General features: G+C 33.3%; 1 protein-coding gene across 3 annotated transcripts; it reads left to right on the top strand.

Annotated features, from left to right (window-relative positions):
- The first annotated feature begins 1387 nt into the window (after positions 1 to 1387).
- LOC149535695 ((+)-neomenthol dehydrogenase-like) lies at positions 1388 to 4035 on the top strand. 3 transcript variants are annotated; one of them, XM_089805655.1, is made up of 5 exons: positions 1394 to 1684; positions 2130 to 2391; positions 2819 to 2899; positions 2986 to 3159; positions 3569 to 4035. In XM_089805655.1, the coding sequence occupies exons 1-5, from the start codon at positions 1656 to 1658 to the stop codon at positions 3986 to 3988; spliced, it is 966 nt and encodes a 321-aa protein (XP_089661781.1). In that variant the 5' UTR covers positions 1394 to 1655; the 3' UTR covers positions 3989 to 4035. The 3 variants fall into 3 exon arrangements, with proteins under 3 accessions (XP_089661782.1, XP_089661781.1, XP_089661783.1); XM_089805657.1 differs by having other exon boundaries at positions 1396 to 1684; positions 3840 to 4035; XM_089805656.1 differs by lacking the exon at positions 2819 to 2899 and having other exon boundaries at positions 1388 to 1684.
- The last annotated feature ends 8667 nt before the right edge of the window (positions 4036 to 12702 follow it).

Raw genomic sequence — 12702 nt, 5'->3', positions numbered from 1 at the left:
GAAAGACACTACTCTAGTGTATTTTTTTGGCAATTGACAAGCTTTTGTATTTCCAAACAATACTCATGATTAATATTCACTAATGCACTCTAAGAGAAATTTAGTAAACCCAGGAGGTAAATACAGTTAACTATTTGCTAAATTGTTTCAAAGAAGTGTGATTTGATGAAATGTCACCTTAATAGGATATACGTAAAAATGACTTAAATTTTTTTTTTGAGACATACAAATAAATGTGACCTGGAAATTGTAAATCCCAAGTTTGCAACTCCTGACAAAAATCCTATATGTCCACGTTGAAATTTGTGCTATTATAAAAATACCTAGAAAACATCAATGTATAATAATGCTTTGTCGATATTTGCACTTTCCCTACAATCAAGGTTTGAAATCTTGCAAAAATGCCATGTCCCTTGTTGTCTATTGTACATATCAATATTTTTGCAGGTCAAGTATCAAATTATCCAACCTTGTTGTAGGACATAACAATTGCTTCCTTCTTGACAATTTACCACTACCAAATATAGGTGAATAATGTCCCAACAAAATATTTTAAATAATTTGTAACCTCAAAGGTGCACTGTACATGACTGAACATGCAACATGAATACACATGTTGCAAAATTGTGAATCGAAATAGATAACAAAAACTAAAAAATATTCATCAATTAAAATTTGCCAATTCCCAAGGCAAACATGAAAATTAGTTGGCATCAAGATTGAAAGTTAGCAAGCATAGTAGCATTCGCAGTCTTGAATTCTTCCCTATTTATTAATCATGTGGAACGACTTTCTATAATAGTATCATAGAAGGTATAAGCACCCTTGTCAACAACAAAATCATCTACTTAAATTTCAATAGACTAAAAATCATAAAGATTAATAATAGAAACCATAAAAAATGTTGAATTTATACTAAATATAAAAGTTACAAAACAAACAATATTATAACACCAAATACAGTCAACTTAATTAAAATAATAATCTCATACAAAATTGAAGATTAATTTAAAATTTAGATGCCTCATCTCTTGATTTACTTTTTATATATTAGTGACATGACAATTAGGTCAACTTAATTATAATAATAATACCATACAAAATTGAAGATTAATTTAAAATTTAAATGCCTCATCTCTTGATTTACTTTTTATATATTAGTGACATGACAAATGCATAAGACAACAACAACATGGTGGGGATACGTTGTCTTCGAGAAACTCATAGTTCATCATCCATGAGGTAATCACAAAACCAACCAAGATCAACAAAGTAAAGGAATAATGGCCGCACCAAAAAAACCTGAAAATGACTTGTAAGGACTCAAATTTTTCAGGCGAACTTATATATGTGAATGGGATAAGATATGGAGTGGAAGTGAGGAAGTCAAATAATCCAACACCACAAACATAACAATCCCAAGGTCGGCAGGGAGCCCATATTATTGATAAGAGGTTAAATATATTGGACTTAACGGAACTTTTTTAACTAAGTGGGTTCTGAAATATAGGTGAAAGACAAACATCATGGGCTGAATTCTCAACACATTGTTAGTTTAAATCTCAATAGGCTGCTCATCTGCTCAGATCAAGAGTTTTCCAATTGGATTAAAAAGCTACAAAGGAACTCACTGTCCAATACAATAGAAGATAGCCATGGACAGCATTGAATCTCTGAACAAGAGGTAGTCATCTTATCATCTCTGTTTTCTTTTTGTTGATTTTTCTTATTCAGAAGACTCTGGAATATAGCACCCACTTCTTGAGTATCATGTGGGTTGGGAGAAATAGGATTTCATAACGTCGTACTTCATAACAAGAAGTTAACGTCGTGCTTCATAACAAGAAGTTCTCGTCAATTGAACCAAACTTTCAATTTCAATTCTATTGTTAGATGATTTGAATTTCAGATGTGGGTTTGGGAAAACAGGATTTTGTAACGTCATGCTTCATAACAAGAAGTTCTTGCCAATTGAACCAAACTTTCAATTTCAATTCTATTGTTAGATGATTTGAATTTCAGATGTGGGTTTGGGAAAATGGGATTTTGTAACGTCGTGCTTCATAACAAGAAGTTCTTGCCAATTGAACCAAACCTTCAATCCTAATGTTAGATCATAAGAATTTCAGATGGTGGAAGGAGGACACAGTGGCGGTTGTGACAGGGGCGAACAAGGGCATTGGGTATGCAATTGTTCATCAGTTGGCAGAGCATGGGATTTGTGTGGTGTTAACTGCAAGAGATGAAGAAAGAGGTATGGCTGCTACCAAGACTCTCAATGAGCAAGGGTTTCATAATGTTGTGTTCCATCAGGTGGATGTGCGTGATGAGAAGAGCATCCATGCATTAGCCAATTGGGTGAAAGAGAAATATGGAAAACTGGATATACTGGTACCGTATCATCTTCCGACAATCTTATTCATAAATTGGGTCTTCTGAGTTTTATATTTATTTTCTTTATTCTTATATTTTTGTTCAGAAAAAAATTTAGTCATTAAGCTATACCATCAATGTATTTCATTTATTATTCTTAATCCAATAAAAAATTTATTTATATGCAGTCTTTTAGTTAATTTTAACTAATAGTTATCTCTTGGTAGAACTATTATCATTTTGTAAATGAAAACATTCTAACTGCTTAAATTTAAGTAAATATTACATGTAAGCAATGAGATACTACATAAGATTCACCATAAATTTTTCTAATTAAAAATACAAAAGTTACTCTGAATTTCCAACCATAAATTCATAGTATTCTTTTTTTCAATCCATTTAGATTATCATGATTTATTTTAATTTTGAAAAAATTCAAAATCAGGTTAATAATGCTGCAATACTAGGATTAGCAATAGATTATGACATTTTGAAGGCCAACCAAACTACTCCTGCCAAAATATTTGTAAGTGTCCTTTGATCAAATTGAATTTTGAAGATTTCATTTTATTTGAAATCAGCCTACTAATATTTTATCCATCTTTAATTAAGAGTGGAAGCCCTGTTGAAGGAGTGTCTGCGTCTTATGAAAAGGCAAAGGAGTGCATTGATATTAACTACTATGGTGCCAAAAGAATGGTGGAAGCTTTTCTGCTTCTTTTGAAAGTTGCTGGTAAAGGTGGTGGTAGAATTGTAAATGTATCTTCTAGTGCTGGAGTTTTAGAGGTAATGCCATAAACCTATAGAAAACTTGACATTTAAAATGTGAATTAAATAAGTAAGATGTTTAACATTATTGCTTAGTTTAGGCTTAAAATTTATTTCATTATTTGAGTAAATATAATATTTAAAGTTTAAAGTAAATAGTTAAGATGTTTATGATTGTTTAAAATTTTCAATATTTTGTAAGATGAATATTAATAAAAAAATTATAAATGAAAAATGAAGAGTGAAAATAAAGTACTCAATAAATGAATAAAATGTTTTCATCTTTTAAGAAAATTTTGCAAAAGTAATAAATTGTTTTCTTTAATTTATATAAGAAATAGCGTATACAATTATTTTTTAATTAAATAATAAATAATGATATTTTTCAATCTATTTATTCATTTTGACTTGTTCATTTTTGTTTTAGAACATTCCACGTGAGCTTTTGAGACAACAATTGAGCAATATTAACGATTTGACAGAGGCAAAAATAGATGCATTTCTTCATAACTTTTTAAAGGATTGTCACCAAGGCTTGGTGAAGAGCAATGGCTGGGCTATTCGAGATCCTTCAGTCTATATCATTTCTAAGGCTTCCCTAAATGCTTATACTCGTCTTCTTGCACTCCAACATTCTGATTTGTATGTGAATTGTGTTCACCCAGGATTTGTAAAGACAGATATGACCTTTAATGCAGGGAGGATATCAATTGATGAAGGAGCAAAAGGCCCTGTCACAGTAGCCCTTCATCCTATAGGCTCACCTTCTGGTCAATATTATGAAAAATCAGAAATAGCTAGCTTTGATATTTTACCTAAACAAAACCTGTTGTTTGGAAATACTTAACTCATTTTAATATTTTATTAATTAAATATCTTGTGAACATTGATCAACTGGTTTTATATACACCTATGTTATAGAATTGAATATTTTAATATGAATTTAATAAATTTTCATATAGCTTTATAGAAATTATCTATGATATTTAGTAAATTGGTCAAAAATATGTATTTTTCTTCGAAATAAAAGATTAAATAACATTTTTAATTATTTTTTAAGCTTGAATTTTTTTTGTTAGTAAAAGGACTAGAAGTCAATAAAGTTCATATTTTTCCTCATAAATTTTAAAATATACATAAAATTAATTAAGAAAATATCAGTCATAAATGTCTAAATCATCAAAAAATTTAAAATAAACTAATATTAGTCCTCAAAAGTCATCATCATTGTCTAAATCTTCAAGAAAAAAATCAACAAAAAATAACCAGTTTTGGAGAGAGGGCACCCCTACTAGCTACCCCACAAGACAAACCATCAAACCTTTTCAAACCAAGATAGAGTCTTTTGTTGTCCAATACTAGTGAAACCCAAGGACTTTTACTATTTAAGAAATTTCTAGAAAATAAAAATAAAAAAGAAATACTTAAGCATTGCTTCATATCTAGAACAAGTTAGACATCCTTTCTTGAAAATAGTCCAGCTGCAACTCTACCTTCAAGACTTTGAGATCCATAGTGACCTATTTCTTTTTTTCCTCTACTATCTTCACTTGATCTTTGAGAGTCGGTTCTAGATTATCTCCTCTACTCCTTAGTTTTTTATAAGTTTGCAAGGCCATCATATTGCTACATCTTTGGTGGGTAAAAGTACAAAGTTGTGTCACCTTTTATGTTGACTTATCAGAACAACTAAATTTGAGTATTTATATGTAAAATTCATTTTTTTCTTGAATGTTCAAAGCACAAACCTATGTCACCCTTTTACAAAGGAAAAGGCTAACAAAAGTATAATTGTTCACCTTCAATGACATAAAACTGATATTATATTTTAGAATTTTAAAATGAAGTAAACTAATGAAATGTGTAGAAATGAATGAAGTTTAGCATTATAATTTTGTAATGGACACCCAGGAATGCCCAAAAGCTTAACAAAGGCTGAAATTATATTAATGCTAAGAATGCTGCAATCAATTACAAAGAGATGTATTCCAAAGGTCAAACCCTAAGGGAATGACGTTTAGAATGTTACAACAGAGAATGAACATCCTCTATTACCCAAAAAGGAGTGTGATTCACACATCCAAGCTCTTATCAAATGCAAGTCATAATCATCTGTTCTTGAACAATGAGACTTTCAACCTTATTTATCCTTTTCTTCATCCTTCTGGAAGGAACTAAACATTAATTAATTGCAAGAGCTAGAAGCTTCCTCCTTCCAATAATTAATGCATACCCTAGAAATTCCTCCTTGGCAATAATTAATTAAATCATGAGAAACTTTTGTCCTTCCAATAATTAATACATACCCTAGAAGCTATTAATACAAAGTCACCTTTTAATTTTAATTGAATGACTTTATTTTTTCTTATCCTCCACTTAGACTTTGGAGAATGTGAAGGCTAACTAAAACTTGGGAACATTACAGGGCTACCCTCCTTGAAATTGCTTGCCCTCAAGCAATCTTAGTCTTGTTTGCTGTAGCACCTGCTTACTCTCCCAAGTAGCATCTTCCTCTGGCGGATATTTCCATTTGACTAAATATTCTTTAATCAACCTACTTCGCAGAGTCCTTTCCCTAATATCCAGAATAACCTTAGGAATTAATACAAGCTTTCCCTCCTCATCTAATGGTGGTAATTCTGCTAAAGGCACAACTCTTTGTCCGATGGCTTTCTTAAGCCTTGACACATGAAACACATTATGCACCCGACTATTCTCTGGAAGCTCTATCTCATAAGCAACCTCACCCACCTTGCGGATCACTTTGTATGGGCCATAAAACCTAGGCTTCAACTTCTCTGCTCCACTTTTCTTGAGTGATGACTATCTATATGGTTGTAGCCTTAAGTAAACCATATCCCCAACTTCAAAACTATGCTCTATCCGGTACTGGTCAGCATACAATTTTTATTGATTTTGGGCTTGTTGTATATTCTCCTTGAGCACCCTCAAAATATCCTGACTATCCTGCAAGAAGTTTTTTGCTTTGGGCACTCTACTATCTCCCAAAACTAGATCCATGAAACTAGGTGCTTCATAACCATACAGTGCCATGAATGGAGTCATCTTAATGGGCATATGATAACTAGCATTATAACAGTACTCTCCTATATTTAACCATTTGACCCAAGCCCTATGTTGTGTAGTCACATAGTTCCTCAGATATCCTTCCACCCATTTATTCACAATTTTTGTCTGCCCATCTATTTGTGGATGATAACTAGTGCTAGGTGTAAGTTTAGTACCACACAACCTAAACAGCTGTTGCCAAAAAGTGCTCATGAATTTACTATCGCTATCACTAATAATGAAAGTAGCTAGCCCATGTAATCTAAATATCTCTCTAAAGAAAAGATTAGCCACCTATGCTACTGTATAAGTGGATGGAATAGCAAAGAGGTGAGAAAACTTCGTCAGTCGGTCAACTATCACATGGATGCAATATTTCCCTTGTACTCATGGTAACCCGGTGATGAAGTCTATGGAAATACTTTCCCATTTCCTATTTGGAATGGGCAAAGGTTGTAACAACCCTGCAGGATATGTGTGCTCTCCCTTATTGTGCTAGAAAATTGTACACTCCTTGACATGCTTCTAAACATAATCCTTGAGCCCTTTCCATGTGAACCTTTCATGGATCTGCCTATATATCTTAAAAACCCCTAGATGTCCAACTGTAGGTGCATCATGAAAAGCCTTCAGTATTACTTCCTTAAATTGTGATGAAGGAATCAAATATATCCTATGTTGAAACTTTATCAACCCATCCATCACCACATAGCGATCGTCATGTATGGTGCTTGCAATTACTCCAGAAGCCCAAGTGTCCCTCACATATTCTTCTGTGATCTTATTTCTCCAAACTCTTGTAATCTCAACTAGAGCACAAATATGAGGTCTCCTGGATAAGGCATCTGCAACCACATTCTTCTTACCTTTGACAATCTCAATGTCAAAGTCATAAGCCTGCAACTTCATGATCCACTTCTATTGTCTATCATTCAAATCACATTGGTTCATGAAGTATTTGATGCGGTTGTGATCGGTTTTGACAACAAACTTTCCCCCAACTAGGTAGGACCTAAACTTAGCCAATGCATGCATTATAGCCAACATATCCCAATCATATATGGAATAGCTTCTCTCCACTCCACAAAGCTTCCTGGTCTCAAAAACAATGGGATGCTTCTCTTGCATCAAGACCGCTCGGATCCCATCTCTTGATGCATCACAATGAAGCTCAAATGGCTTTGTGAAATCTGGTAGAGCTAGTACTGGACATGATGACATCACCCTCTTGAAATGATCAAAGCTTTTTTGAGCTGCCTTTGTCCATGTGAAGGCCCCTTTCCTGGTAAGGTCTGTCAAGGGTGTAGCAAGCTGTGAAAATATTTTAACAAATCTCTTGTAAAATCCACAGAGACCAAGGAATCCGTTAAGCTATGTAAGATTTGTTGGAGTAGGCCAATCAACAATAGCCCTAATCTTTTTAGGATCTACCCGAACTCCCTCTGCACTAATAATATGTCCAAGATATAGTAGCTCAATCATCCCAAACTCAGACTTAGATTCCTTGGCATACAATGATTCTTTTTCCAAAGTAGACAACACCATCTCAAGATGTTGTAAATGCTCCTCCCAAGTCTTACTAAAAACTAAAATGTAATCAAAGAAAATCAAAACAAATCTCCTAAGCTGCTCCCTAAATACCTGATTCATGCAACTCTAGAATGTAGTAGGGGCATTGGTTAGCCCAAATGGCATAACCAAAAACTCGAAGTGGTCATAGTGACACCGAAAAGCTATCTTCTCAATGTCCTCCTTCCTCATCCTAATTTGATGATACCCTGACCATAGATCAATCTTTGTAAAAAAGCATGCACCATGTAACTCATCAATTAGCTCATCTATTTGTGGGATGGGATATCTATTCTTAATGGTCTTCATGTTTAATGCCCTATAATCAATGCACACGTGCATTGTCTCATCCTTCTTTTTTACCAACACTATTGTTAAAGCAAAGGGACTCTTACTAGGCCTGATATGCCCTATTTCCAAAAACTCCTTAATTGCCTTCTCTGTCTCATCCTTATGTTTCTTAGGATGATGATAGGGAATAATCATGACTGGTTTGGCTCCCTCTTCAAGCTCAATAACATGTTCTATCCCTCTGTTAGGAGGAACCCCATGCAGAATCTTGCTAAATAACTTAGTGTGCCTGTCAAGTATCTCCTAAATCTCTAGTGGATGACTCTTCACCTATGGCTCTTGTGAAGTTGGCATAGTGAAGCATTCTGTTGCCCACTCTATGTTACTATGATGAATTTTTTTTTGCATTCTCCTTAGGGAAACTACTCTGCAACTCCCATCTGAAAGTCCTCTAAGTACCACAGTTCTTCCCTCATGTTGAAACTTCATCTCCAATTTCGCTAGGTTAAGTGTGAACTCTACTAGCAAGGCCATCCATACCATGCCAAGGATGATATCATAGTCTCCCATGTCTACCACATAAAACTCATCTTCCAACTCATAGCCATCTCCAAACTTGATTTGAAGATTAGATATCTTCTAAGTTCATAATAATTTTTGCACCATTAGCTACCATAACTCTAAATCCAGTGTGCTCCTCAGTTTGTAGAAATCTCTTGGCTACAAATTGTGCATCTATAAAATTATGTGTAGCCCCAGTGTCAATGAGTGAGATCACTTTCTGCCCTTGGATAGTACCTCTGACCTTAAATGTGATTGCCTTTTGAGCCCCTGTTAATCGTGCTAATGACTTTGCATCCTCAAGAATGATACTCTCCTCTATAGTGTTATCCTCATCTGAATCTGAGTGTTGATCCTCTCTCTCTGACTGTGACTCTTCTATTGAGAAATACTCCATTTGATTTACCTTAGCCTTGAGAGGAAACTTATGAGATAAATCCCAAGGCTCTCTACAATGAAAACATAACTTTTTCTTTCTTAAATCATTCAAGGTGTCATTATCCAACTTATCTCTTTTGGGTTGAGCATCCTTGTGAAAAGGTATTTTTTCCTTCTCCTTGTCCTTTTTCATATAAGAATCCTTGTGCTGAAATCTACTCCTAAATGAAGAAGGTGCTAAGTCACGAATCTTTTTAGTAGCCTCCTACAACGTACTTGGGTCATGTCCCTTGACCCAACCTCGCAAGGGTTCTGAGAGTCCATCCATAAACAATACTATTAACCTCCTCTCTGAAATATCTGTGACCAACACATCTAACCTCTAAAACTCATTGATATATGTTTCAACTGATCCCCATTGCTTGAGTAGTGCCAACTCCTTAAACTGTAATTCAGGATCCCTAGTATCAAATCTCTCTATGAGCTTCTCAGTGAACTCCTCATAAGATGTGATTTGATTATGTCCCAAGGTTACCATGCCATGGTGCCACCACTCATGTGCTAGTCCATCCAAGTGAATAGCTACACACTTTATAGCCTCCTCTTCAGGCATAGGATTCAGCTGCAAGTATGTATCCATCTTCTGCACCCAAGCTCATGCAATCATCTTCCCTGAAGCATCATAATAAGGTAAAGAAGGTTTCCCCACTTTCTTTCTCAACTCAAAGTTTTGACTTCGTCCTCCTGATCTGGGCATGTCTCTCATCCTCAATTCCAAGTAATCTTTGAGAGGGATATCCACTTGAAACTCTGTCCCACTAGCCTCCCAATCCATCCTAAACTGATCCTGTAACTCTACAATCTATGGTTCATTAATCGGTTGAACTGGCTCTCTAGGTGGAAAGGTGGGTAGAAGAGGTCTCGAGCTAGTTGTTCGAGTTTTTCGTGCAACATGTCTAAAGTTATCAACCTCATTTCCATTGTTTTCATGTCCATTATTACCATTAATGTTGTCTCGGCCTCCATTATCATTACCCCTATTATTGTTGTTTCCATTGTTGGCATCACCTGGATTAATATTGATGCCCATCGGTCTAGCCATTAGCTGCAACATCATATTTGTTCGCCTATTTTGCTCCTCTAATGTACCCAATAACCTGAATATTACATTTTCTTGGTCAAAACTAGTAGTTCTATCATCTTAATCACCCATGCTACTGTCTTGTTCAAAGAATGTCTCCTCTATGTCTGTATGACTGGATTGTATGTCCCTCTACACAAATGAACTATCCTATTCGTTAAGCGAGTCTGAACTCCTACTTTGTCTTGCTCTGGTATTGCAAAAATTATAAAGCCCTTGTCACATGCTTAAACATAAATGTTGAAGATCTCCACAAGATGGCAGGACTTATAGCTCTGATTCCACTGTAATCGACACCCAAAAATGCCCAAAAGCTGAACCAAGGCTAAAATTATATTAATGCTGAGAATGCTGCAATCAATTACAAAGAGATGTATTCCAAAGGCCAAACCCTAAGGGAATGATGTCTAGAATGTTAAAATAGAGAATGAAAATCCTCTATTGCCCAAAAAGGAGTGTGATTCACACATCCAAGCTCTTATCAAATGCAAGTCATAATCATCTGTTCCTCAGCAATGAGACTTTCAGCCCTATTTATCCTTTTCTTCATCCTTCTGGAAGGAACTAAACATTAATTAATTGCAAGAGCTAGAAGCTTCCTCCTTCCAATAATTAATGCGTACCCTAGAAATTTCTCCCTATCAATAATTAATTAAATCACGAGAAGCTTACATCCTTCCAATAATTAATACATACCCTAGAAGCTATTAATACAAAGTCACCTTTTAATTTTAATTGAATGACTTTAATTTTTCTTATCCTCCACTTAGACTTTGGAGAACGTGAAGGCTAACTAAAACTTGGGAACATTACAAATTTTTAATAATTATTTGGAATAAGAAATGATATATTTTTCTTTTTTTTTTAATGATAACATTTTAGTTGTTGAAAAATGTTGGAAATTAGGGGTCTAGTTCTCACCACAAAATTACATAGAAATAGACTTATTTCCCTTTGATCTAATATTATGTTATAGATAAAATATGTAGCTAGAACAATCAAAAATAAAAATTGGCTTTAGACTTATATTTTCTCTTTTATAATGATTCAAACTTCAACTTATTCAAATCAATAGTTTTCATCTCCCACCACATTTTTCAAAATAATTCTATCCCAACCAAAAGAAAACATATAAATTCTGAAAGAGGACTCTCTCCTCTAGAACATCATATAATTTTTAATTTTTATTGTTTTGATTTAATATTTTTTTCTTTCTCAAAATTGACATCTTTCCAAGTGTTAAAATACATACTTGTAGAATTTTTAATTACTAAATACTATATCTAATTAAAACACTATGAACTCTATATGTGAGTACTCTTAACTTTGAGCTCTATAAAATGATGTTTATATCTTATTAAAAAACATCATAAAAAATAGTGAGAGTTATTGAAACATTAGTTTTATGAAATAAATATATTTCTTTAGTAATTGGATACTAACTAGTATAAAACATGCATTTAATAGACATTTCCAATTGGAAAAGTATGATACCATATAAAACGTAGCTAGAATAAATTTATCAAGATCATATGTTTAAACAAAATTGAGTTTTAGATAGAAATACTCAAATTCAGTCTATCTGATAAGTTAGCCTAAAAGGTGACACAACTTTGTACTTTCACCATATGATCTAGATAAATTCATTATAGCTAAGTTATAAATGGTCTCACACTTCTCCAATTGGAAATGTTTATTAAATGCATGTTTTATACTAGTTTGTATCCAATTACTAAAAAAATAAAATTATTTCATAAAAGTGGCATTTCAATAACTCGTACTATTTTTTATGATTTTTTTTTTAAACATATAAACACCATTTTATAGAGCTTAGAGTCAAGAATATTTGGATATAGATTTCATAGTGTTTTAATTAGATATAGCATATTGTAATTAAAATATCTACAAGCATGTATTTTAATACTCGAAAAGATGTCAATTTTGAGAAAGAAAAAAATTAAATCATATAAAATAAAATAAATTATATGACATTCTAGAGGAGAGAGTCCTCTTCTAGAATGTATAATTTTTCTCTTGGTTAGAAGATATTTGTTTTGAAAAATGTGGCGAGAGATGAAAACTATCAATTTTAGGTGAGTTGAAGTTTGAATTATTACAAAAGAGAAAATATAGGTCTAAAGATGGTTTTTATTTTTTATTGTCCTAGCTATATATGTTATCTATAAATTAGTCTGAGATCAAATGGAAATAAGTTTATTTTCATATAGTTTTGTGGTGGGAACTAGACCCCTAATTTTCAACATTTTTCAATAGCTAAAAAATTATCCATAAAAATTAAGAAAATATATCAATTCTTATTCAAAATAATTATTAAAAATATATAATCCTAAACTTCATCCATTTCTACATATTTCATTAGTTTACTTCATTTTCAAATTCAAAATAATAAGACCAATTTTATGTCATTGAAGGTGAATATGTATACTTTTGTTAGCCTTTTCCTAATTTGGATCCCAATCCCCAATGCCCATTGGAGGAGGACCCTGTTCATTAAAGATCTCTAATAGACCTACTCCAATCTAAGAAGTCTC

The sequence above is a fragment of the Cupressus sempervirens genome, chromosome 10 (assembly GCF_028749045.1).
Source record: "Cupressus sempervirens isolate cs-2001-9-10 chromosome 10, ASM2874904v1, whole genome shotgun sequence".
In the NCBI taxonomy this organism is placed as follows: Eukaryota; Viridiplantae; Streptophyta; class Pinopsida; order Cupressales; family Cupressaceae; genus Cupressus; species Cupressus sempervirens.
The sequence above is the reverse complement of the archived record's forward strand: the minus strand, read 5'-3'. Positions and strand labels throughout refer to the sequence as shown.